The sequence below is a fragment of the Triticum aestivum genome, chromosome 7B (genome assembly GCF_018294505.1).
Source record: "Triticum aestivum cultivar Chinese Spring chromosome 7B, IWGSC CS RefSeq v2.1, whole genome shotgun sequence".
Taxonomy (NCBI): domain Eukaryota; kingdom Viridiplantae; phylum Streptophyta; class Magnoliopsida; order Poales; family Poaceae; genus Triticum; species Triticum aestivum.
In genome coordinates this window covers 648,266,109-648,292,628 of record NC_057813.1, presented here as the reverse complement: position 1 = coordinate 648,292,628, position 26,520 = coordinate 648,266,109, and the positions used below count along the sequence as shown (strand labels likewise).

Sequence of the window (26,520 nt, the reverse complement as noted above, 5' to 3'; positions counted from 1 at the left end):
GTTGGAGATGCTCTTACAGTGTTTAAATGAAGAAGTAAAGTGAGGCAAAAGATGTAATTTCTGGGTAGGTGACAAGGTGATGACAGGGCTAACTTTTTTTTTAGCGGGTGATGAGGGGGCTAACTGAATGAAAATTTGGCGTCACGGGCCGGAATATCATGGGCCGGACCCATTACTATTATTAGGCCTCATTCCAGCGTTTGGTGGACCAACCGTAACCGAGGCTCGTCCTCTCCACTCCCGCAACCCGCTGCTCCTCTCCTGGTGCGCCGCTCGACCTCCTCCTTTCTCCCACTCAGGTGCGCCGCCGGCCGGCCCTCTTCCTCTCTCCCTCCCTCTCAGGTGCGCCGCCGGCCCTCTCCCTCGCTCCACATCCTGCGCCGCCGGACCTCTCCCCCGATCCATCTCCTGCGCCGCCGGTTTTCTTCCTGGCTCCCTCCCCTGCGCCACCAGCCCTCTCTTCCTTCGATCTGCGTGGACGGCTGATTCATCTCATCCTCTCTGGATCTGCAGGATACAAGTGGAACAAGGCATGGGTGTAGGTGCTACTCAGGCGAAGCACACCCTCCTCTCCTAAGGTACCAACCCCTCTTCCTCCCCCCCTGTATATGCTGCTGTCCAGTACATTTTTTTCCACCATTTGCTGCTGTCCAGTACACATTTTTGTTAAAATCGCTGCTGTCCAGTACGTCTTTGCAATATATGGTGATGTGTACTACTCCCTCTGTTCCTAAATATAAGTTTTTGTAGAGATTCCACTATAAACCATATACGGATGTATATAGATGCATTTTGAGTGTAGATTCACTCTTTTTACTCCGTATGTAGTCCATAATGAAATCTCTATAAAGACTTACATTTAGGAACGGAGGAAGTATTTTTTATTGATAGCATGCATCAATTGTACTCCCTCCGTTCCTAAATATAAGTCTTTGTACGGATTTCATTAGGTGGACTACATACGAAGCAAAATGAATGAATCTAAACTTAAAATACATCTATATACATCCGTATGTGGTTCATAGTGGAATCTCTACAAAGACTTGCATTTAGGAACGGAGGGAGTAGATGGTCAAGAAGATGCACAAAAGAAAAAAGATGGTTAGGGGAGCCGCTGTTTCTTTCGCACTTGCTGCAGTAGCAGTCATTGTTCGACCTATAATAAGGAAGAGAAGACCACGTATTACATATGGCCCAGCCCAATGCATGAAAGAGATCGAATCAGATTTGATTATCTAAACCAAAAAAATTGGCAAAGCAATGTCTTGTGTAAAAGCATGTTAAGGTTTGAAAGAGCTGCGTTCTTTCGCTTGTGTGACATACTGTGGGATCACAATTTGCTACAAGACAGTCCACATCTTAGCGTGGAGCAATAATTAGTGATATTTTTGCATACAGTTGGGCATAAGCTTCGGAATAGGGTTATTTCAGACAAATTTTGTAGATCATACGGCACAACCAGCATCTATTTTAGAAAGGCACTTCATGCCATAGGCGAGCTTTGTAATGAGATTATAAGGTCACCATCATTGGCGACACCCACCAAAATTGCAGGAAATCATCGAGCGAGCAAGGCCCACTTCTAATGCTCGTTGCGTCCTCCCCGATTCCCACCCGTCTCTTCTTCATAGCGAGCACCGGTGGCGGCTGGTAGAGAGGCGAGCCGAGAGGTGCAGCGGGCTACAAGTGGAGAGATCAAGCGAGCGATGGGCCGGAGGATCCTCAACGACGCGCTGCGCACGATGGTGAACGCGGAGCGGCGGGGGAAGGCTACGGCGCAACTCCAGCCCATCTCCGGCGTCATGATCTCGTTCCTCAATATCATGAAGCACCGAGGTATCAGCTACTCTGTGCTCCCTCTCATCAGGCTGCTGCATGATGGTACCTACTGATGTAATAATCCTGTATTTGAATCACCAGGCATTATACACCTTCATTTATCAAGAACAAGTGAAAAAATAAGTTATTTGGGGTAGTGGCTGCCTTTTCTTTTCTCATTTTGACTTCAGCATGTGAAAAGAAAGGATTTTTTTTTATGAACTTGTAATGTTGCATATGTTTGCTCAGCTAATATCTGTGTTGTGCCCCTGCCTCCTGCCCCCGCCGTTGCAAATTAAGCTCTTGAGATTCTATGAGAACATTTCTTTTACTGTGTTAATTTTCCCTGAAATTTATTCTGCTTACTTTTTTCAGGTTACATAAAAAATTTCGACGTATTCGATCCACATAGGGTTGGAAAAATCACCGTGGAACTTCAGGGAAGGATTAAAGATTGCAAAGCTCTCACTTACAGGCAGGACCTCAGAGCCACGGAAATAGAAAAATACAGAACTAGGATGCTTCCAACACGGCAGGTATGTTATCAACTCATATTAAATATTTGTGAACATTCATATCTTCTGTTAGTTGATGGGTACAGTTATCTTGCTTGGTCTATATTTTGATATTGTTATGGGTACCGAAAGAATCAGGAAGGTGAAGATATGGTGTGCCAGACCTTGCTAGTTTAAATGCTTATTACTGAATCCATTTGCTATTTGCAGTGACAACATATATGATACCGATCATGAAATGTACATTAGGGTTAGGAGCAACTAAATATTGACTAGATCAGACAGTATTTTACTTTTACTAGTACGTAGGGCATGTTTGGTTTGTAGTCTAAGCGTGCCATGCCTAACCATTGTCATGCCACAACGTCTTAGGCATGTGTTTTGTTCATTGCCACACTTTCATAGCTACATGGTCGACATGTCAATAGGCTCAGTTTTTTTGCCAAATCCTGCCACATTTTTGGTGACCATTTTGTTCACCACACTTTTTGTGGCAGCCACACTTTGCCTAAGGTTAGATGTGGCTAAGTTAGTCATGAACCAATTATGCCCGAAAACTTTTGAAAACACACTAATCAACATGCCATTGCGGGTTGTGGCAGATTTTTGAGTAATTGAGTAAATAAATTAAGCCATGGAAGAATGTAGCATAAATGTTCATCTTTCCCTGCTGCAAATACCACTTTTGGAAAGCAAGGCAAGTGAAAAACTCTACAGGTTGTCTCTTTTTTATGACAGACCATAGAAGCAAGGCAAGTGGCTTACTTAGTTGAATTGTTTTGCCGCAAATACGAGTCCTTCATGTTTTCATTTAGAGATGACTGGCAAGTGAGTAGAAGAAGCACACATTCTCAGGGAAATTATATAAAACAACAACTAACTGATACTGTTACGTAGTGTAAACTTTCTTGTCGTTACTCTTATTATTCGGATCTCCTTCGATCACATCTCTGGTGTGGATGTCAAGCTAAGCACTTATATAGCTAAAACTAACTTCTGAATGCTTATTTGTCCTGCTTTATTATGTGTTATTCGTTTATTTTGTAGAGTTAGTGTGTTATTTCTAACACATTTCCTTTTCGTGCTCTTATTTGCTTTGCAGTGGGGCTATGTTGTGGTGACCACCCCAAATGGCGTTTTAGATCACGAGGAAGCAATTAGGCAGAATGTGGGCGGCCAGGTCCTCGGTTACTTCCATTGAGGAGGAAACACAGTTATCCCATGCCGAATCAGCCCTGGGCTGCATTGTTTATCTTTCTGTTATGACTGAAGTCATTTTATTTGGACATTTAGAGCTTGCTGCTTTTGTTCATGGCCAACAGAAAATGGGATTACATGTCAAAAGTAGTATGTCTGGCGACACTGACATAAATATTGTAATCCTTCTTTGGGACAGATATTTCTGTAGGCGTAATACACCCATGTACTTTGAGATACACGAGTAACATTCTAGTTCGAGCATCTATGATCTTGCTGAGAACCTTGTCGCAGCCACTTCTCCATAACCGAGGATTTAAAACACACTGTTAATTTGGGCTGTGTTTACGTTCTTAACATGATGCAAATTGATACACAGGTTGTCTATACATGTTCATGTACTCGAGGCAGTATTGATCATTATTGTTGCAAGATTATGCAAATTGATACACAGGTTGTCTATACATGTTCATGTTCATGCATGCAGCGTAGGTGATGAGATATTAGCAACCCCGGCCTCAGGATCTTGTTTCTGCTAGAACATGATGCGCTCGCTCTTTCTGTTGTCCGCCTCCCTGGATCTTTTCCTCATTAGCTGCCCAACGCGAGGATCTTCCTCGGCTGCTGCTCTGGTGGCGGCGGCAAAGAAATTGGGGCTGTTGATGGCCAGATAGCCATGGAAGACGAGCACGGAAGGGGCGTCGTGCTGCGGCTGATCTGGAAGGGCGCGCCATGGGCGGTGAGGGAGGAGAATTTGCTTGGGATGGTGCCGGTGGTTGGACCTTGGACGTGCTCTGGCTGTTGGTCGTGCGCGTGCTAGTGCTGCTCCTGCTCCCAGAGAAGAAAGAGATAGGGGTGAGAGAGGACAGAGGTGGAAGAAAGGAAGGTGTGCTTTGAGATTCGTTTTGCTAGGTGTCATCATCATCAGGAGAGGGTCGGGCCGCACGAAGCGGGATGTAAGGCCCATTGGCTCTTTCCAGTGTATTCGATAGCCAATTCCTGGGCGAGACGCTGGCGGCCGAATCGGTCGCCAATATTTTGGCTGCCGATGGGTTGGCAGGGCTGCTGTGGGCAGCAACCAAACAGCCGGATACACTGGAAAGAGCCAATGGGCTTTGGCAAGCCAAAAATTTGGAGCCCAGCCAAACAGATACCAACGCTGCGGTCAACGCCAAATATTTGGCTGGGCAGCTCAGGGTAGCGATCCAAACAGCCCCTAAGAATTTTTTCATTGCCCTAGCCATTCACTTCACCCGTGCCGCACGCACGCATGCAGCCGCCAACGCGCCCATGCCCAGTCCTCCCCGACGAGATCATCCAGGATGAGATCTTGGCGCGGCTCCCGGCCAAGTCGGCGCTCCGGTGCCGCTGCCTCTCCCGCGCCTGGGCCGCCGCGCTCTCCTCGGACGACTTTGCCGACCGCCACCACTCCATCCATGGCGGGCTCCCCAAGATCCTGCGCCTGCAGGATTACCCCTACGACCACGACCAAGAGGCGAAGCTGTACGACGTGGGCCGCGACGGCCGCGCGCCGCCGACCATCGGCATCCCCATCGCCATCACGACCGGCTGCTTCCCGCGCTTCATCACGGCGTCCTGGGATCCTCCCCCGCCCGCGGAATCATGCCCCACGCACCCCTGCCTCGTCACGGTGCAGTGCCGCGGCCTCGTCCTCCTCGAGCTGATTCCCACGGGGATCCACGTCCTGTGCAACCCGTCCACCGGCCAGAAGAGGGCCCTCCCGGAGGGCCGGACCACGGGCTGCCGGCGCCCCCAAGATGCGGCTCACAGGTACGCCAGCCTAGGGCTCGGCTACGACGTGCGCGTCAGGAGGCACAAGGTCGTGCGCGTCTACTACCACGGCGAACCCGACGGCCGGGGCCGCCCCACGTCGGTCGGGTGCGAGGTCTACGTGGTGAACGGCGCCGCCGCTGAGTCGTGGCGCACGGTTCGTTCCAGGCCTGTGGATTGTTGGTTGGAACCCTACACACCCAGCGCCTTCGCGCAAGGGCACGTGTACTGGTTAGCCCACCGGAAACACGACTCACCCTGCACGCTTGAAGAGATGATCACCGTCAGGCATGGACGTTGAGGCTCTGAATAAGCGGTTTTGTCTGGCGGAGCTTGCCGGGAATCTATCCTTTTTTCCCGGGGGACGATATCACGGCCATTATCATCGGTACGATGTTTGGATACTACGTGGATGTGGGTCAAGCGCCTTGTGGGATCTATACTGTCGAATCGACGAATGCACTGCCTCACCAGAGGTCAATTGTTTCATGAGAGGTCGATACGACAATTACAACAGCGTCAATGTCATCCCACTAGCCATTATTGGCAATGGTCGCCACATCCTCCTAATGCAAGACGACTGTCCAGAAGATATATGGGTATATGACCCATCCACCGGGGACATTGAGATGCTACTCGACTTGAAGAGCGGGGACACCGACAATGTGAAGAACATATTCTTGTAGATTGCAGTGTACGAGGAAAGCGTCGCCTGTCTCGGAAGACAGCCTTGCAGGGACATCATCTTGACCTCCTCACCATCTACGCAAGCCTTGTCGCTGGTGCTACGGTTGTTGCCGAAGCGCACGCTTGGAATGCTTATGTGTGTCTGCCGAAGCTGGCACACCTTGGTCGCTGCGGACATCTACCATGCTAGACCGGCCCTCGAACTTAGGGGGGCTAGCTAGAAGGATGCATTTCGTAGAAGGGCATTTATTTCAAATGATTACCGATTCCCCTTAAATATTTTTGGGTTTACTAAATCTCAGTCGACTAATAAGTGAGTATAATCGATCTCATGTTGAGATCACATGCAATGTTTTCTTTTCTAAGATCCAAAGACAACATTGTGATTTTTACCTTAGATGATTTCTTATAGCAAGTGTTTTTTTAGACGTGTATGAACAGATTTCTAGAATTTTTTGATGGTAAACTAAGCGCTAGCCGTTCCTTTTTTTTTTCTTTGACACGTGATTCACATGCTTAAAAAAGTTACAAATTTAATGTAACAAAGAAAATGCAGAAATGGAATGTAATTTGCTCTTGAAAGCTATAGTCCTCTCAGCTCTTGAAAATACTGCTGCATATAGGGGAAATTCTGTGTAGCAAAACGGGACTATGTATATAGTGTTGACAAGATGGCCCAATTACTTGTCAACTGTATGCCCTCTGAACATACGCCGGATCCTTAGCCGTAACTACTGGCCTGCTACTAGTAAGTTTAAACTAGATTAGTTAACTAATTAGCCTCCGTCTGTCTTGCGTGAGTCCATCATCTCTCCTCCTCGTTCTGCAAAACACCAGAACAATGTGCGACTACACTAGTCAGGATGCAGATTGATCACCGGTACATTAACAAGCACAAGCAGTCCCCTTTCGAAAGAACGCACCGACCTTAATTGCCACAGCCAGGAAACTGCCGCGGCCACAGCCGGAGCGATGTGGATGCCCCCTCCTCCTCCACCTCCGGGAAGAAGCCCCCGAACAGCGTCGCCGGCTGCATCGGCACAATGAGCTCCGCCACCACCGCCGACGCCTCCACAGCAGCACGTTGCCGCCCCTCCTCGCTCATCTGACAAAGAGTAGAGACGCATTCAGGAAGCCACACTCGTAGCAGCAGGTAAGCAGTCAAGCAGCGAAGCAAATTACTCCTACCATGTGGCGAAGGAAGCTGTTCTGGTCCTCCAGGATGTGCACCTGCATGCATCACACACGCACAGATCATTCACAATTGCTTGTTTGCATCATAAATCATTCCGGTTCCCCTACGATTACAGCTGCTTACCCTGTGGTGTATCTCGTCCAACTGCTGCTCCAGCAGTTTGTCCTGCACACAACAAAGCCATGTAACCTCTCAAACACTGACTGTGACTGACAGTGACACACTGACATGTGAGCCCAAGTGAATATTGTGCAGGGCGTGGTGTGTATGTATGTAATAACTATGTATACCTTCGTCTCACGGACTTTACCCAGTGCACGCTCTACCTGCTGCTCCAGATCGCCGAGCCCCGCGGTTGCGGCGGATGGCAGGTCGTCTCCGGTCTGCCTCCTGATGCTTGCCTCCAGGCGGTCACGCTCACGCCTCAACCTTGTGATTTCCGCCAACAGCTGCTGTGTGCAGGAATCACAGAAATCAATCAGAATGAAGTCATGCAGTTAACTCCCAGTGTACAAATGTATGTATGTATGTAGGTAGGTAGTACAGAAAGAGGACTAGATGTTTTTATTCATTAACCTGATGGCGGTCATCATCATGATTTATCCCCTCAAACTTGCCTTTGGTGATGATCTGGTAGCGCTGCATCAGCTCGCTCCAGCTTAACAAATGACAAGTGAACGAGTCGACAGCACCATATACCAGTACCATTGCACGGTGGATATACATTGACAAGTAATCAAATTTATGCACATCATGTACAAGTTTCAGTCACTGGGTGTTGTTTAGGTTATGCTACGTTTATGCATGTAGATATGGAATGCCGGCCACGGCGTCCGACTAGTACTCGAGCAGTGCTTGCATATGAGCCAATCAATGGCTAATTACCTGTGACTGACAGGTGAAATTTTGGGCGTTTATACTGACGTGGGGTACATTGATCTGAATGTGACCGTGAATCCTAATCTGAACCTGGGTGCAGAAGGATCTGAACCTGATCATGAATCCTAATCTGAAGATGCCTCACGATTGAACTCAGAGCTAAATTTAAAACACATATCATCATAAGACTAATTGAGCGTGGAACAAGCGATAAGAGCATCCAAATACTGTAGCTACGTACGATGGCATGCAAAATAAATTGGTTCTTAATCTGCTACTACACAAATCAATTGGGCACGGCAAGATCGGTTGCCACTTGCAAGGAATGCAGATTCAGTAATTGGTAAAGTTCATCAAAACATAGTGCAGAATTTCGCTTGTCTGGAACGAGTCACCACACACATTTACACAGGAACGAGTACTAATCGAGAAGTAAACAGGGCATTGCAGGATCAGATTGAAAATGGACGTGAGTACGTGACAGGATATCCGAAATCAGTGCGCAACCGGAATGAATCGAGATTGGGAGAAGAAGATCGACGAAGGAAGGAACGGGCGGAGGCGGACCTGGTGTGGGGGCTGCAGTAGTCCATCTGCCTGCCGGCGCCGTCGAAGACAAGGACGCCGACGTCCGCCTCCCAGAGCGCGGCGAGCTCCTGCGCCTCCGTCAGCAGCGCGCCGCTGCGCTCGCCGAAGGTGGCCCGCCGCGAGACGCCGTCGTCAGCCATCCCGCGCCCCATCATCGCCTCTTCGCCTGGAACCTTGGAGCGGCCGAGCGAGCGAAACCTCTGAAACAAGCGGCAGAGGAGGCAGCACAGCAGGGGGCGCTATGTGTAGGGAGCACAGCACAGCGGTGAGTGGAGCACCAAGGTGTGTGGGTATGGTAGTGGTAGGTAGCCCCTCTATCTCTGTTCCGGTGAGAGTCCGCGGCCACGCGGCTTCGTGCTGACGGCATGCAGCGCAATTGCCGGGAAGCACCTCAAGCGCAATTGCCGGGAAGCTTCGTCCGCGACTACTGTAGTGGGGTAGCTTTGACGACTCTCCTCCCATGCGGCACCAATGGCTGTATCAGCAGCGCTTGAGGTGCTGTGACCGACCGGAAAGCGAGCGGTGCGCGTGGAGCGGAACAAAGGCGGCCCTCGCGGCGGCTTCGTGCGTTGCCGATCTCGGCACCTGCTCCGGTCGCCGTGCCTCTTTCCGGGCGGTGGAATATTGCCGTTTCCGGCCTAAAGCGAAAGTCCGTGACCCGGCCTTGACCGACACCGCGGCGACAGTTTGTTGGCGCGTCACCGGAAATCGGCTACCGCGCGGCCGGCCCATCGTAGCTTTGGACGAATGACCCGGGCATGGATGTAGGCCATGAGTGACTCGGAGCGCATGCAGCACAGGCCATGCTGTGCCGGAAATGGAACCCGCCTATATATACCAGGAAGAGGACACACCGGCCGGGAGGACGTGCTAGGTTAGGTAGTAGTAGTACGCGCTCTTGCCTCAACCATGCAAATTAAGCGTCTCTTCTGCATCACCTACTCTACTCAGCTGGCAGGGCCGGGCCCATAGTGGTACCAAATGTGCGGCCCGAACAGGGCCCATAATTTTGGGGGGGCCAATGTTTCTTATATAGGCCTAGTATTTTTGAAAAGAAAAATGCGTAGCAGCTGCCGCACTAGGCCGCTAGGCGTTGGAGCTGGGCCTGAGTTGAGGCCATCGAACACTGGAGCTCGTCGGCTCGTCGCCTGACTCGATCGATCTTTCCCAATTCCTCAAAAAAAAAAAAAGATCGATCTTTCCCAAAGAAAAAAGGAAACTGCTCTCTAGCGATGGAAACAAGATCTTGGATAAAAAAAAAAGGGATCGCTATACCAGTCAATCGGGATCGCCTCGATCACGAAACCAAGAACAGTTCCGTCGGCGCCGCTACAGGAGTCAGGAGTCAGGAGACGAAAAAAAAAGGAGACGATAGTCTCGTTGGTGGTCGCCTTTGCCTCATGAGAGCGATCGGATTCAGACCGCTGTCGTTGCTGTCTTAGCTTCCTCTCTTAATTTTCAGACTCGTCGTCTCGTCGGATCAGTCCGTGATCAATTGACCGACTCCAGCCTCCAGGTTGTTAGCAAATCCTCCAGTTTTTACTTCTAAATTCTAATTCTTAATTTCCTAATTAACTTTTGGCAGGGATCGTTACTTCGTTAGAGTGTTAAACATTGTATACGCGGTGTATGTATAAACCGTGTTAGCCAAGTTATGTTGCGTGTGTTGTAAGTAGTTAGGATTGGTTAAGGTGTTGAGATAAGATCCTGTTAGTTAGCTTAAGAGAACGATCCAACGCCTAACCTAATCCTAACCTCCTATCTGTGCCGCAGCCCTATGGGCTATATTAACACGCAATGCGCCCTTGCTAACGCATGCGCTTCAGCTAGTTTTTACATAGAGATTGGTCTTACCTCCTCAATTAAAGATCACAGTGTAGCAGTTCAATTGGACATGGCCCAAAACTAGGTGAGTTAGACAATTCGTCTAATTGCAAAACATTGACATTATACTTTTTTTCTGTGAGATATATACACACACATTATAATTCCTCGTTAGTTTTCCCCGCAAAAAAAATTTGCTCGTTAGTTCATTTTTTTAGCGAGATAGGGCCCTGTTTTTTGTTTCGCACAGGGCCCCGGATTTTGCCGGCCCGGCCCTGTCAGCTGGCCAAAGCAACGACGCGTCTCTCTTTTTTTTCTGCCTTCCTCTTTTTTTTTCTGCATGCACAGCGAAATCAAATCAAAACATGTCCAACAAGAAAACAAAAATAATAAGTACCGAACGTCATGTACGAGCACATGACGGCTCCCAACCTTTTCGACGGCAAGTTTAGTGACTCAAAAATGGCAAGCTACTTGGCAAGCACGGCAGTTTTGTGTCAAAAAATAAACCGAAGCGCCATCGTTGGGTTGGTTGGTTTTGGCGATAGAAGCTTTGGTTCCTTCCGAGACCTATGATATCGACGCCTTTGTTACTTATTATAGATTGCTTCGACATGCTGCTTTGGCTACATGCTTCATAAATGTCTCTGTTGCCATTGTCGAACTTGAGACGAAAAAAACAACCCCTCTTCTATGAGGCGCCCTGTGTGCGTGTCAAGCGAGCCCTTGCTCCGCCACTAGTGCTCTCGCCTCCCTCACGTCCCCTTCTTCTGATCTTCTCCTCACCACCGCTGGAGGGCGTCCGTTGGGCGAAGCCCATGCAACGTAGGCGGGGCCTCGTCCTATGTCCCCTAGTCGAGATCGTGGCGGCACGGGCCGGTAGCTCATGGGGGCGCGGGATCCTAAGGGGGAAAATGGATCCCGCGGCTGATTGGCTCGAAGGTGGCGGTGCGGCCTCGCAGCCGTAGTGGCGGGTATATGCCAAGGCCGCCCAATTTGATTACGTCAGACTACTAGGGGCACGGGGTGCGATGCCTGGTGATCGTATGCGCGTGCAACGCTTCGAATGGTGGCGGGCGTGGATCTCGGACCTGACCTGCTTCGTTAGCCCGTTGTGCTGATCTGAAGATAGTGGTCCTTCCTTTGTTCTTCGTCCTTTTCCCACTGGCCTGAGATGCCGACGATCATCGGGTGGCCAGATCAGATGGTTTTTTGGGGCGTTGGGGTTGGGGGCAGTGGTTATGCCGTTGGGATCAGGGAAACCATTGACCAGTGGCAGTGGTAACGATGTCGACGGCTCTCTTGGCCCTGTTCTTCTTCTTGTAGGCTGCATCAGTTCTATACCCTGACCCCACCTCCTTGTCCCGCGTGAAAGCCCAAAATCCTCTAGATTGAGTGGCTATGGTGCCATGGCGTCGTTTTATTCCTAAAAACGTCGACATCGTACTTAGGAGTGGTGGTCGGAGCTTCGGCGTGTGTGTGTGTGTGGTGGTTCTTCAGTGGTGTTATTGCTCGGCAGCTTGTGGTGGGCTTCTTGGTATTGGCCGACGATGGTGGCGATGTAGGGTTTTGCTTTGCGAGGTGAGGTCGTCGTGCATGTCGTCCTCTCCCCGACAACATGTTTGTCATGTCCATACGGGCTTGGGGGTGAGTTGTTATGCCTGTCGACGGCTCGGCATCCTACGGTCTAGGACGAGAGGGTGGTGGGCCTTCTTTGAAGGCAGAGATGGATGCAGGAGTTGACGGGGCTTGGTCTTCCTCCAATGGCAGGCTGCTCCCTTGCCATGATCGCATCAATGGCATGATATGCGGTTTCCGGGGTCTCCAGCGTACTAGCTTTTTCGCGGCGGGTGTAATTTGTACATTGTACTACTACTTACTTGATATTTGTTCATTGCTCTATGTTAAAGATAGGGTGCGGTTAAATCTCAGTGGACTGAGACTTAACCAAGTCTTAGTCAAATGAACGAACAGAAAGAAAATAGAAAAATGAAAAAGAAATTTGCACGGATCTTCATGTAAGATCTCACGAATATTCGACTGAAACTTTGTTAAGTCTCGGACAACTAGTAAGATTTAGCAATCCTGTTAAAAATATGCAATAATACCAAGTGGCAAGAAGAAATTAAACACTTGGTTTGATGGATTGCTTGGCTAATCCAAATGCTCATCTATGGCGCTCAACAATCATACTTTAATGGCATAATACAATTACCAAGCATAAAGTCTCTAAAGATCTTCTATAGGAAGGTACGCATAGAAATTAGCATGATTAATTCATCATGAGCGCTGCGTAGGATTAATAAAGAACTACCTCCGTAAACAAATATAAAAGCGTTTAGATCACTACTTTAGTAATCTAAATGCTCTTATATTAGTTTACAGAGGGAGTACTTGGCAGTTGGAGTGTTGGTGGGCGCTTCCTAATGGCTTCTCCTCTCCGGCCGATGTGCGCGAGGCTCTTCCTCGCCGTGCCGTAGAAGCTCTCTCTCGCGCTGGTAGCTCTTGCACACCAAGAACACCACCACCTGAGCCACAAACCCTGCCGTCAGCGCCGCCCATAGCGCCACCGCCATCACCACACCCGCGGCCACCCGGAGCCAGACGCCGAGGCCCATCCTGTCGTCCACCACGAGCGCCCCGAAAGCCAGCTGCACGGCGACGACGCAGCCGTCGATCGTCGAGAAGACTGCGGCAGCGGCCCAGGACTTGCCGGCGAGGAGCTCGTCGCTCATGTGCATGGCTCGGAAGAAGCCCCCGACGTCCTCCAGCACCAACATCACGCAGGCGACGCGCCACCACACCGCGCCGATGTACACCGCCCCGGCGAGGTACACGGCGCCGCCCAGCAGCAGCGCCGCCCGCGGAGCAGCGTCGAGGAGGTGGCCGTGCGTGAGCCAGGCGGCGGCGGTGCCGAAGAAGGCGGTGTAGCCGAGGAGCAGGAGGAAGACGCGGAGCCAGGAGGCCACGAGGCGCCAGGCGACCTTCGGGCCGGTCCGGACGAGGCGCGCGGCGCTGCGGGAGTCGCCTCGGAAGACGGACACTAGGAACGTGGCCAAGAACCTGGGGACTGTGCGGAGGTCGCGCGCGATCGAGCGGGCGTCGCGGTCGTCGGTGACGCCGTAGCGCGGGGCGACGGAGAAGACGCAGAAGGCGGCGTTGGAGAGCCACTGGACGATGATGTCGACGAGGAAGGCGGCCTCTACGAGGAAGAAGGGCGCCCAGTTCGCGGCGAGACGGCGAAGGCCGGCGCCAGCGTCGGAGGAGGCGAGGGCTTCAGAGAAGAGGGCGCGGGAGATGGCGATGTGGGCGAGCAAGGACAGAGTGAGCATGGTCACCTCGCCGGCCAAGATGGCGAAGCCTGGGGGACGGGAGCCGGCGACGCGGAGGGTCTCGCGGCAGATGCCGGCGAGCCCAAGAGCGCCGAGAGCGGCGAACTCTGGGTTCCGCTCCATGGACAAGCTGTTGCTACCTGCTTGTCGCTGAGGAAAAGAAGGGGGAAAAGGAACAGGGGCGAGAACTGGACACTGGTAAGGGGATATAGTCAGAGTTGGCCGCCACAGAGCATGGTGATCTCTCGGCGCAGCGCAGAGCATGGTGACTGGTGACGCGGCTAATTGAGGTGCGTGTGGCATTCACAAGCCACGTTTGTGTAGTCTTTAGGTTTGGAGACGACACACACCCATCAGCTTGTGGTGTAATCCTAGCTCAGGACGAATGCGAGCCTTGTTAAACATTCAGTTAGCCATCTTCAGGTTGGCAGGCACGTCCTTTTCATGATCCAATTGTGAAAATTGTGGGATGGCTGAATATTTGTTTTCTGTCGTTATTGTATTGATCTGACCTCCTCGCTGAAGTATATAAAGTACAACATGGATTGAGACTTCGAGTATAAGACAAATCATAATATGCTTTAACTAATTCTATCTCTATCTCTTTATTATCTCTATCCTCATCACGTTTATACTTCTCATATTTTCCCTTAGTCGTAGCATGGAGTAAAGCAAACGATTTCGACTGAATCTAAATTCTTGTGCTTCGTCATCTTCTCCGCTGCGCAATCATCAACTGTGTCTCTAATGGATAACGGGTCGGCAACTGGGGCTATGGCTGCGTCCTCTTATGGTTCCTTCCTCATCTCTCCTTTGCTCCCTCCCGCAGTCACATTGCGAGTGGCGTGGATGCTAGTGACGACATGGACGCGGTTGATTGGAGTTGCTGCCGTTGTGCTGATGTAGACGTAGTCATGTGCTCGATGTCAAGGTCGCGTATCTTGAGGTAGCCGTAGTCAAAGTAGTCATGGTCGATGTAGAATTCGTCGTAGTTGGTGTAACCACAATCTCCGAAGACACAAAATATTGTGTGATATTCATGACGTAGCAGCAATCGTGTAGCCAATGTTTTGCACCTAGAGAGGTACCGCCGGAGGCGGGGTTTTGCACCTTGAGAGGTACCGCCGCAAGCGCCTTGCGGATGTCAGAGGACGCGGTTGTACGATGAGACCGTCGGTTTTGTCAAGACTGGAGGAAGTCCACCGAGCACACAATGGTTTTGCTAGGACCGTGTGCATGGTTGTAGTGGCTTTCACAATAGTGATGCCGGTGGGTCGATGTAGTCTTATCCGTCCGACGCGGTCAATCCCATCATCGGTGTTGTGCGCCTCTTTGCAGTAGTACTGTCAGAGGACGCGTGTCCATTCTTGTGGACGAGGTTGTAGAGGCGGTGGTGATGTGTTGACGATGATGGTGATGAAGACCACGGTGATAAAGATCTTGGCGATAAGTGTCGGCGACGACATTGCAGCAGTCTGCTGACAATGATGCGTCAACTGAAGGCGTCCCTCTCGGCGATGAAGTGTCGATGGCGTGTCTTGCCGGAGAAGTTGACGTCGATGTCGCTTAGGGCATCTCTAAGGCGGGCATGCAAACCGCCCGCATCCGTCTGGATCGCATTGTCTGGATCGCAGGAGCCATCCAACACGGTCCTATATCAGTCCACGGGACGGGCCGGACACGATTTTCCCGCAAAACGGAGAGAAAAGTGGGGGAGCTTTGCGGGAGTCCAAACACGCGAAACGTATGAATCCGACACCCCAGGCCCATCGAAAACCCTTCCCGGACCTCGTGACTCCATCCTCGTCATTTTTTCCCTTCCTTCTTTCTCTCTTGCCTTCGACGCCGCTCCACCTCCCCGGGATTTTTTTGCCCTGAAATCTAGGGGCAGGGGAGGGTTCTTTTTTGGAATTTTCTTTACGAGTACAATAGAAGGTCAAGTTTATTTTTAAAATAATTTTAGGTTTTCTGACATTTTAATTAAATTACCTCCTCCGTTCCAAATTTACGAGTACAAAGTTGAGTTACTTTTTTTTTGGAACGGAGGGAGTATTGGTTTCCGTGCAGCAAGAATGTTTATCTCTCTGAATAAAGGTTAGTGCCAATTAGCAGCAGCCAAGTCAATCTTCTGACGATCTTTTTTTTTTTCTAATAATGTTGTTTACCCTGGCCCTGTGTAGTTCTTGTTGGAACGAGTCATCAAGCGTCACTTGGTCCCGGGATTGTTCGGCTGGACACGAGCATGTTAGAGATACTGGCACCCCACATGGCCGGCCGGCATCAAGCTACTCACAGAACGAAACCGACCGACTTGTGATGGCAGACGTGGACGGAGACAGTGCTGAGGCAAAAAACGGCATGGCCTTTTCACTCTCTGCGTCACCGTCACCCCACATGGCCGATGGAAAATATACAGCTTTTCTGTCATCACGATAAGCCACATTGTGCAAAAACAGGATCCAAAATTAAGATAAATTCCCAATTCAGTCAGTTCACTTGTCATGCTTCAGCTGAATGACCAGTCATATCTACTGTAACTTCGCAAAAACACCATTGCACATTCAGTTCACACACTTCAGCTGGAGATGCAACAGGATCTTAAATGTCCAGTGCAACACGATAGGAACCGCAAGCAAACGGAAACATCACCAGATGCCACTAAACGTCGCATACATGCCGAAAAGCATCACCAGCTGCCAGCATTTTACTAGTATCTTGGAATAACGGAACGGACACGCTATGGTAAAATTTCAACAAATTAGTCTCTAATCATATAACCCTTTTGTAAGGGCACCACCACCACGACAGAAACAAAATTCCACGAAGTAACTAGTAAATCTCTCCCATATCGACAGACAAAAAGAAACCATCATATAATCTATTGCGAAACCTGAAAATTAGTTTGGAACTTCGGATGTCCTGGCTAAGCTGACGATGCTGAATCCGGTGGTTGCTCACAATGTTGTCAGCCGCTTTCAGATTGATGTTGCTCCGCATGAGGGCCCTGCTGCTGTTGCTCCTGAGGATCTTGCCACACATACGGCAGATGGCCCTGCTGCACCTGTTGGCCACCGTACCCCATCACCGCACCTGGCACCTGCTGCGGATAGTAGTACGGGTACGGCGTGTCCCCCAAGAGCGGCGGCTGCCCGGCCCTGGGAAGCCCAACCCCCTCCTCCCTCATCTCGTCCCTGGGGATTATGTCCACCAGGAAGTCGTAGACGTCGGTCCTGCTGATGGCGGCGGCGATGTCATTCTTCTGCAAGGTCCGGCGCTTGTTCTCCTCGGTGTGCATCCACGACCTCAGCGTCAGCTCCAGTATGAATATCTCGCACGCTTTCGCAAAGACCACCGGGGCCTCGGCAGAGATCATGCGGACATCCTCGTCGGCCTTCATGATCTTCTTTATCCTGGCGAGTGGCAAGGTGTGGTTCTTGAAGTCGGTGGCCTGATCAACCTCCGACAGTCGTTCGGCCCAGAACTGCTGCAGCTGCCTCTGCTGCTGCTGCTGGAGCTGCTGCTGAAATTGCTGCGCTTGCTCGTAGATAAGCTGGTTTTGAGCGTTGAGCTGGGCTGGATTGGCAGGGAATGGTGATGCTGGCTGTGAACCGGCAGGAATGATACCAGGAGCTACCGCTATTGTTGCTGCACGTGGATAGGCTGAGGCAGGATACACTTGTGATCCACCAGCAACGACATCACCCGTTGCAGGCTGAGGTTGTGAAGACGGTTCCATGTCGACTGCTTGATCTTGCTTGTGTCCAAGAACCTATGGTCTTTCTTGCACTGAAAATAATAATGGAAATTGTTAATCAACTCGATCTTTTAAAGTAAAACAATCTTAAAGACAGTTAGATAGTGCTAGCCTCCTAAGTCAGAAAATAGAACTTTGTGCAGCTTCTTTAGATGACTTTGATCATTATTGGTCCTTTAGGACCAGGGGCACCACAAATAAGATGTAACAGAAGAGAAGATGCTAAATATGTGGTGACTTAGAATGGCTGTTAAAATGTAGTCAGATTAGTTTGTTAGTTTTTTCTGGTGCATTTTGGTTTTGCATGCGTATTTCCAATAATTTAACTATGCAATTTGCTGCTCTGGTGCTGTTACTAAGAACTGATCAGTTTCTGAACTAGCAGATAATTATCTTCATAAAGTAATTCCAGCGTATGAAACGAATGACCTCATGTAAGGTGTGTCCCTAAACATACATCTAAATTAAATTACACTCAGCAATAAGAGTTCTGATTATAAGATAGGCACTGAATTATGTATAAGATTATAACATACAAAGAGATTAGATTGTACAAGCAATCGATAGTGGCAATGGGGATTCCTAACTGCAGACGCAGGCCAGGTTCTCCGTAAAGCACACATAGCTAGAGAGTGGATAGCTAAGTTGAATATGCCCACTAGATGGTTCCGATATTGATCCAGATCTTGGGGTCACGTTCTTCCTACAACCTGATGATATACCAACCTAAGAAGAATCCTACTACCTATCAGACCGTGACAACCATGCTTTGGTGCATCAATTTCCGTGCCTAGTGGCTGCGCCGATGATTGTTTATCAGATTTGTGACGCCTGATTAGAAAAGTGACAGCAGCTTACACTGTATTGAAATTTAGGTCTAGAATTCTAGAGAATAGCAATCGCGGGATCAGAAAGCTCTAAGTTTGTACCAAACCAAATGACTAGACTTATGCAAACACGGATCTACTACATAGCTAGATTGACAAGTGAGAAAAAAATCAAACAAACCTGTAAATACCAGTGCAATATAGATTTCTTACGAACCTAAGAAATTCTCTTTTCGATCCGCCCAAACCTTGGCAAAGAAAACGGTATATATATACCTTGATGGCAAGAGACGACAAGGCGGCACAACTATAGGACAAGCATGATTGCAACATACTAATATGGAAAGCAATTAAAGATGTAGGCTGTCCTACTCCTTTTGACACCTTCTAGAGGTTTATGGAAAGCATAGTTTTGATACATTCACCAAGCATGGATTTGCCATTATTTCACGATAAAAAATAATCATGTGGTGTGCACAAACTTATTTATTTCGATTAATTACGCCAATTGGTGGCCTGCAAGAGACTCGCGTATTCCCATTTCTCCATGATAAAGAAGGCACTCAACAATAAGGTTTGTTGTATTCGACTATTAGCTTGAGATTTGTAGTGGACCATGCATAAGTAAACTAGAACACAATTGGCCCAACCAGTACACTATACACTATCTCAATTTACTCTTTCTTGCCATAATCTCATATCATAATTGATGGGCTAATAATTCTAAGGAGAAATGTACAGAGATTAGGAAGGTTTCTATCAGTGCATTTCTGAGGTAGTTATAAATAATTGCGAATTCGTCAAGTAAATTTTAATTTTTTATAACAATCTAATCAGTTAAATTATTTTGTGAGTATACAAAAACCTGGCAGTACTATCTCTTGGAAAAAATGCCTCCTACAGAGGTTTATCCATGGAAAGATGCCGCCTGACACATGAATGTATCGCTCTCGACAAAATGAGCCACGACAACCATGCATATAGGCATAGGACACAGGGTAAAGTTGATGTACTTGTTTCGTATAAATAATGTGCTTCGTATTGTGTGTGCCAACTAACATGTGCATAATTGGATTTTGAAAAAAAATCAAGATATAAGATTTTCGAATCTTCAATGATTTTCCTAACTTACTGCCAACTCAATGATGTTTTTCCTTTGAGTGAACTGAATATTCTGACATAAGCAACAAGAGGAGGAAAAACTTGTAGGGCAAGCTTGGGGTCAAACCACACACACACAAAAAAAAATCCTTGTGTCTCTAAATACATTATATGAACGTGTATAATATGATTCTCCCCTAAATGCAGTTAGTAGGAAATCAACAACTTTACCAAATTACAGAGTGGCAAGCAGGTGAGTAAACGAATGTCAGTAAAAACTAACTACAGAGTAAGAACAAATGTACAAGGGGGGAATTTGACTAATTAAGCTGACTGCCCCAATTTGACCTGGACGACAGGGCTTTCCGACAATACTGTTTTCAGCATTCAAGCTATCTTCAGATTAAATTCGATGCACTTTATGTATCAAATGTGGAAAGTAATATACACACCAATCATGTGTACAAGTGCCAAGAAGGGAACTAATCAGACTATGAGGGTTTTACAACAGCTTTCGTTTTAAGAATGGCATACAAAATTAGTTGTAATGATGCTGCACATTCACAAACCTTGATGGATTTTGGGGGCGCTGAAGGTGTTTTGCCGTGCCGGTACCAAGGTCTACCTCTAAGCACGACGAAGCATAGGAGAGTTGAGATGCAGCCCATCCTTGAACATGCAAGATCAAGGATTAAGCCATGGAAGGGGAAGCTGCTTAACAGGCCAGGCTTCCTTCCTTTGGTTAACTCGGTCCTAACTGCTATTGCAACTTATTATCTGACGTGCTTTGCTGCGGATAAATGGGCCTCCAAAAAGCTTGACAAGTTAAGGCGGAGTTTCCTTTGGGCTGGAGAGGAAGAGGCCAACGGAGGGAAATGCATGGTGAACTGGAAGCAATGTTGCACTCCAAAAAGGTTTGGAGGGCTGGGAATCAAGAGCACTGAGGCATTTGGAAGATCGCTAAGACTGAGGTGGCTTTGGTATGAGTGGGATGATATGGAAAGGCCTTGGAAAGGAACGCTGGTACCGTGTTATTCAACGGACAAAAACCTCTTCGCTGCTTCTACCTCCATCTCTGTTGGCAATGGGCAGATCACTGGCTTCTGGCACAAAAGATGGCTCGATGGGGAGTCGCCCAAAGAAATTGCACCAGACGTGTTCCCTTTAGCTTGGAGGAAAAACCTGAATGTTAGGGAAGCTCTGAATGAGGGAAGGTGGATGCGTGGAATTCAATGGATGTCTACTGAGAACCCAATTCACCAATTCATCAGGTTGTGGGAGAAGGTGCAAGCGATCCATTTGACTAGTGAAAGGGATAAAATCTCATTGGAAGCTCTCCAGCAATGGTTGTTACTCGGCCAAGTCAGCTTATGATGCTCAGTTCATCGGCCGGATAGAGCAGCCCCACCTTGGCATGGTTTGGAGGACTAAGGCTGAGCCGAAAGTCAACTTCTATACCTGGCTGCTACTGCAGGACAGAAACTGGACGGCCGACAGACTTGGGCGCCTGGGATGGCCGCACAGTCCAGTGTGCCCTCTATGCAATCAGGCTCCGGAGACGGCTGTGCATCTGCTCCTCCATTGCCCGTTTGCCAAGGGGCTCTAGGTGGCCGCAAGGAGCACACAGCAGCGGGTCGCTTATATTGCTCTGGGAGCAACACCTATTCGATCCTGGTGGCGTAAGATTAATACAGGAACTGCAAGAGAGGCAAAGCAAGAGCAAGTAACATCTGCTGTACACGTTGCCTGGATCATATGGAAGGAAAGGAACCGACGGGTCTTCCAGGCGACAACCGCCCAAGCTCCTGCTCTGTTGCAGCTGGTGATGGATGATGTTTCCCTCCTGAAGGAGGCCTTCCGCGAGTAGTCTCGTCAGGAAGTGGAGTAATCAACTCATGTCTGATTGATCTTTTTTTTCTCCTCTTTCCTTCCCTCATAATAACTTCGGTTCACAACTGTCTGTATCTAATCTTTTCCCCTACTATATACTTATAATGCAATGGCAGAGCTCCTGCCTTTTCCCGTCAAAAACGAATAGCAGCTCCAAAAGTTAGACGAGGTATGGGCAGAAAAAGAAGCCCGGACAATGGCGCAAGCTCAAATCTACATGAAGAACGAAGCGACAGGCCCATTCCTCCTCCCTCGTGCAATTCTTCACCAGACATGACTACATGAGGATCACAGCCCACATAGCCATACAGACCCCCGATTCCAGAGAAGCTCTCACGCACAGAGTAGAAACGCCGGGGAAATTGCGCACACCGATTAATAGACAAAGAAGTCCAGGTCATAGGAATCAAGAACTGGATATTCAAACACTTACTCAAAAGCGAACTATTTCCATCAGAATACAAGATTATTCTGCCAGTATCGAAAAACCTGGTTTTTCCATGGGAAGATGGCGCCTGCCACATGAACGTACCACTCGACATATAGGCATAAGACGCAGCGCGAAGTTGAGGTGGTTGTTTCGTATAAACAATGTGTTTCGTACTGTGTGTGCCAACTAGCATGTGCATATCTGTATTTTATAAGAAAAAAGAACAGCATGTAAGATCTTGGAATCTTCAATGATTTCCCAAACTTGCTGCCAAGTGGATGGTGTATTTCCTTGGAGTGAGCTGGATTTTTCTGACTTCAAAGGCCCTCCCTAAATGCAGTTAAGTGGGAAATTAACAATTTATAAAAAATTACAGAGTGAACGAAGGTGTACTGAAGGGGGGGATTTTCAGTAAGCTGACCGCGCCCCAGTTTGACCCTTGGAAACAGGGTTTTCAGAGCAAGTACTACTATTTTTAGCAGCCAACCTATCTTCAGACCAAATTCGACGCACTTTCTGCAGCAATCGTGGAAAGTACTACTCCAACCACGCGTACAAGTGTCAAGAGGAGAAGTAATCGGACTACGAGTGCTGTACAACGGCTCAAAAATTCGGTTTTAAGAACAGCAGCTCCAAGAGTTAGATCGGGCATTGCGAGAAAAGGAAGCCCTGACATTGACGCAAGCCCAAATCTACTTGGAGAAAGAAGCGGCGATTCTTCACCGGACGCGCGCGAGGATCACAACCCCGGCAGACATACCCCGGATTCCAGAGCGGAGCCCCCGCAGACACACGCGCAGTAAAAGAAAAAACACCGGGGAAATTACTAATCGGAGGAGGAGGCGTGAGGACTCCCGATCAGAGAAATCAAGAACTGGATACTCGAAAACTTACTCGGAGGCGTCAGGACTCGGGAGTTGGCGGCCCCGTCGGAGAGAGAGAAGCGGCGGCGGCGACCGCCGCGGCCTTCCTTCCTTGCGGGTAGGGCACGGATTGGAGAGGCCCCTCCCCTCTGGAACTGGAATCTCTCGATCTCTCGCTCTCCCTCGGTCTCACGGCGGCTCTGCCTTCTTAAATTCTCTTCGGGGCGAGGGCGTGCGTCCCATTGGCAGGAGCACCTGGAGGGTCGCCAACTCTGCGTCCCTCTCGGGTAGGGTGTGGGACCCGGTAAGCGGCGCGGCCGAGGCTCTCTGTTGCGCTCGGGCTCCGCCCGGTAAGGGAGCGACCAGGGCGCGTTCGCTGGTGTGGTGCGCCCGTTTGCTGCGGGCTGCGGCCCGGCGCAGGTGTCGCGTGGGCATTGCACGACAGCCGACGGGTGTTGGCAAGCTGCCGGCGTGCTGGAAGATGCTGCAGCATTGGTTAGTTTAAGCAGGTGTGTGTTGTTCGCGTCGAAACGACCAATGATTGTCGCCCCAGGGGCACCAGGAGCTCGTGCTCAACCCATTAGTATAACAGAACGGCCTCGCTGTTTGCTGGAAATTTTTAAGGGCATGTCCTCAAATCACCGGCCACCATCCAGACAAAGCGGTCCAGATGCAGTTTGTCATTCAACACGGTATACCATCAGTCTTCTGGACGTCCGTCTTTTCCCACTAGTAAAAAAGGGCATTTCGTCTCAAATATTCAGTTCAAGAACCAGGACTAATAGGTCGTTACCAATGCCCTTGGCCTTTAATCCTGGTTCTTACACGAACCGGGACAGATGAGCCTCCACGTGGCCGCTGCGGCCAGCGCAGACAGGGGGGCCTTTGGTCCCGGTTGGTGACACCAACCGGGACCAATAGGCATCCACGCATCAGCAGCTGGCTGGAGCGAGGTTTTTTTTTGAAAGGCCTGGTTGTTAAGGGTTTTGGGGGTTAATTTAGGTTGTTATTAGCTAGCTAATAAAGAGAAGTGTCCTCTCTTATATATCTCCGTGCTTGGTTTACCAACGCTACTGCTATGCCTAACGTTAACATGGCTTAAATTGAAGTGAAAGCAACATGTAATGCATGTCGAAAGTAATACTAATCCTAACTTGATCAAGTTTGGATTGTACTACTTTCGACATGCACCACATGCATGTTGCCTTCACTTCAATCCAATCCATGTTCATTTCACCCGCTCGCATCATGCATCATCATATATAATAACAAGTTCTACTAATTAATCATCATCATACAACTTCTACTCGTTATTAATAAAAAGTCATACGATCATCATCCTCATAGTCATCGAACCAACCCTACTTAATTGTTATTAGCACATGATCATCATTATGAGGTATAAATACCCTCTTTAAGGTAAAATAGCATAAAACAATTTAGACCCTAACTCTCCATTATGGAGAATGGAGATCATCCTGTCTCCAATTCTTGCGCTTCGCTTCCTTTTGCTTCCAAGAACCTCCTTACGAATGTCCATACATTTTTTCCATTCTTTGATTGTCATGTCTTCACTTCTTTTAGAAATCCGGTATGGACAGTTGAGATTCGTAGGACGACCTGGTTGTATGTTCAAAACATCAAGGCGACCGTGCATATACATCAGATGAGGCACACAATCATTCAGGATTATCTGTTGAAAAACATAGTAATAACTTCGTAGTTAGCAATGATGTACTAGTTTTAGAAGTATGCAAAAGATGCACAGATGTCGTGATAGTAAAAAATCTTACCAGGGTATCTCCATGGTAGTTACCGTAGTTCAACACGTGCACTAGTGGCATGTATTGACCATAATGTTGAGGAGTTCGATTGTAGATATTGTAATTCTCAAGATCATTACAAAATGCGATCAGATGATTCTTCTCCTTATAAGTTAATTCGGAGCCATCGGTGTAGTGAGTTTTGTCTACCATCTTCCGCACATTCTTTGAAGAATGAAAATAAGCTGTCAATGGAAATAAGCTGTCAACTATTTTGAAATAAACAATATAAATTACTTAATAACTATGCTTGAGAAGCTCACATAGGGTAAGAATTGGAAGCGTATCAATAAGGACCCAAATGTCCATATTGCCTTGCTCGATTTCAGGATCACCAAGATCCATGGTGACAAGCATACCCTCATCAAAACCATACATCTTGCAAAGTGCTTCCCAATTTTTACAACCAAAATGAGTTACACTCTCAGAATTGTACAACTTTATTTCAAAATCCACACCATGATGGGTCCTTCGGTGAATTTTCTTTGTTTCAATACTTTCATGGTCTTCAAAACCCATCCTCTCCAAGACATAGCGTCTTGCATAGAATGGGATAAGCTAGTCGAATTGGAAAAGATGAAAAGTACACATTAAAATAGTTGAAGTCGTGCTTAATTACGAAAAAACGTCATTGCCTACCATTTCAACATCAAAGGTCTCCTCGAGCTTAATGATGAAGCGCCGATCTTCGTCCAGCTCAAGGAACCTGTCGCACATACCTCGGTCATCGTGGCACCAGTCGCACTCCCTCGGGCGGTTTTCATCATCCGAGTACGACATTTCTTATGTTCATAATTCAAATATTAAACTTGTACAATTAAATATATGTACTAAAAAAACTCTTAGCTCTCATGTGGTGTACATATTCGACCATCGGTGATTGTAGCTTCTCCTTTCATTCCCGAGTGCATTACACCAAATTGTCTAGCACACGGGAATGAAGGAGAAGCTACCCCCACGACAACAGTCGGGATTTTTCGTCCTCTCATATATATATATGGTTGGAGACTCTCCCTCACTGATTCCTCTAGGTGGAGACTCGACGGACTTAAAGTCAACCCGAGGACTCATATCATAGGACTCATATATATTGACATGGAGATTTGGCTGGTCTCACCTCGAGGTCGGAGGGGGGTCGGTGACGGGGACGACGGCGCGGATGAAGGAGGGGGCTCCTAGATTTCTGCATAGTGCTCTCCAATTTTAGCATTCAAAGTAGGAGTACTTTTCCACTTTGAGCATTCAATAAGCAAAACCAAATCGTAAAATAAAGTAGTATTCAAATTAGCATGCATTCAATTGTAAGCAAAAGTACATCATCTCTTGTGTCCGTACATCGTCGAATATTATCACTAGTAATACTCCTCGAATACTATCATACATAGCATCGCTAATACAGCTAGAACCATAGCGCCCGACGGGTATCATCGCGGGCGGTGGACACCCAAAAAGAAGGAACCATCACATGATCATAGCTCCAGTGAGATCCCTGAAGAACCTGCCAGGTATTGTCGAACCTGCCCTCCAACGCAACCATGTAGCGATGGACGTGCTCATCCTCCTCGCTGACACGGTGACGTACCACCTCCGCGGTGTCCGGAAGCCTCAACACCGTCACTGGCCCACGCGACCGCCACCAAACAAGGATCGGGTCAACAACGGGCTGGCTCCTCACCAACCTATGCCCCCCGGAAGGTAGCACCTCCCAATACCAGCCCGGCGGAGCCCAGTCCCGGACATGACCCCTCTGATCAAGCCGGCCTCCTCCGCCGAGTCGACGACGAGGATGCGGGATAGGCATCATCGACGTCGATGCGGGATTAATTGCTTGAACTAAACAATAAATTAGTTCTATTAATTTTCTTGCTAAAAATAAACTATTTCTATATATAGTAAAATAAAGTAGTTTTATTAAATCAACTAGTTCAACAACTAAGCACTTACTATAAATAAATAAAGTAGTACTTACTAAAAATAAACTACTTCTATAGTAAAATAAAGTAGTT

General features: G+C 48.3%; 4 protein-coding genes across 8 annotated transcripts; 1 reads left to right on the top strand and 3 right to left on the bottom strand.

Moving 5' to 3' along the window:
• Positions 1–202: 202 nt before the first annotated feature.
• Positions 203–3,813, top strand: LOC123161787 (40S ribosomal protein S15a-5). Of its 3 annotated transcripts, none has more exons than XM_044579598.1 (5): positions 203–299; positions 514–578; positions 1,555–1,836; positions 2,194–2,354; positions 3,436–3,813. In XM_044579598.1, exons 3-5 carry the CDS (start codon positions 1,707–1,709, stop codon positions 3,532–3,534), a joined length of 390 nt encoding a protein of 129 aa, XP_044435533.1. In that variant the 5' UTR covers positions 203–299; positions 514–578; positions 1,555–1,706; the 3' UTR covers positions 3,535–3,813. The 3 variants fall into 3 exon arrangements, with proteins under 3 accessions (XP_044435533.1, XP_044435534.1, XP_044435532.1); XM_044579599.1 differs by having other exon boundaries at positions 203–342; XM_044579597.1 differs by having other exon boundaries at positions 215–419.
• Positions 3,814–6,498: 2,685 nt separating this feature from the next.
• LOC123159314 (MADS-box transcription factor 29) lies at positions 6,499–9,466 on the bottom strand. Of its 3 annotated transcripts, none has more exons than XM_044577143.1 (7): positions 8,650–9,466; positions 7,780–7,861; positions 7,494–7,655; positions 7,327–7,368; positions 7,197–7,238; positions 6,936–7,113; positions 6,499–6,857 (listed from the first exon to the last, which is right to left on the bottom strand). In XM_044577143.1, the coding sequence occupies exons 1-6, from the start codon at positions 8,823–8,825 to the stop codon at positions 6,937–6,939; spliced, it is 681 nt and encodes a 226-aa protein (XP_044433078.1). In that variant the 5' UTR covers positions 8,826–9,466; the 3' UTR covers positions 6,499–6,857; position 6,936. The 3 variants fall into 3 exon arrangements, with proteins under 3 accessions (XP_044433078.1, XP_044433079.1, XP_044433077.1); XM_044577144.1 differs by having other exon boundaries at positions 6,505–6,831; positions 7,494–7,652; positions 8,650–9,462; XM_044577142.1 differs by having other exon boundaries at positions 6,506–6,831; positions 8,650–9,460.
• Positions 9,467–12,560: 3,094 nt separating this feature from the next.
• LOC123161546 (uncharacterized) lies at positions 12,561–14,189 on the bottom strand. Its single transcript, XM_044579356.1, has 2 exons — positions 12,889–14,189; positions 12,561–12,808 (listed from the first exon to the last, which is right to left on the bottom strand). The coding sequence occupies exon 1, from the start codon at positions 14,127–14,129 to the stop codon at positions 12,918–12,920; it is 1,212 nt and encodes a 403-aa protein (XP_044435291.1). The 5' UTR covers positions 14,130–14,189; the 3' UTR covers positions 12,561–12,808; positions 12,889–12,917.
• A 2,175-nt stretch (positions 14,190–16,364) lies between these two features.
• LOC123162727 (nuclear transcription factor Y subunit C-4) lies at positions 16,365–22,961 on the bottom strand. The gene is made up of 2 exons (XM_044580495.1): positions 22,723–22,961; positions 16,365–17,612 (listed from the first exon to the last, which is right to left on the bottom strand). Exon 2 carries the CDS (start codon positions 17,560–17,562, stop codon positions 16,792–16,794), a length of 771 nt encoding a protein of 256 aa, XP_044436430.1. The 5' UTR covers positions 17,563–17,612; positions 22,723–22,961; the 3' UTR covers positions 16,365–16,791.
• Positions 22,962–26,520: the final 3,559 nt, after the last annotated feature.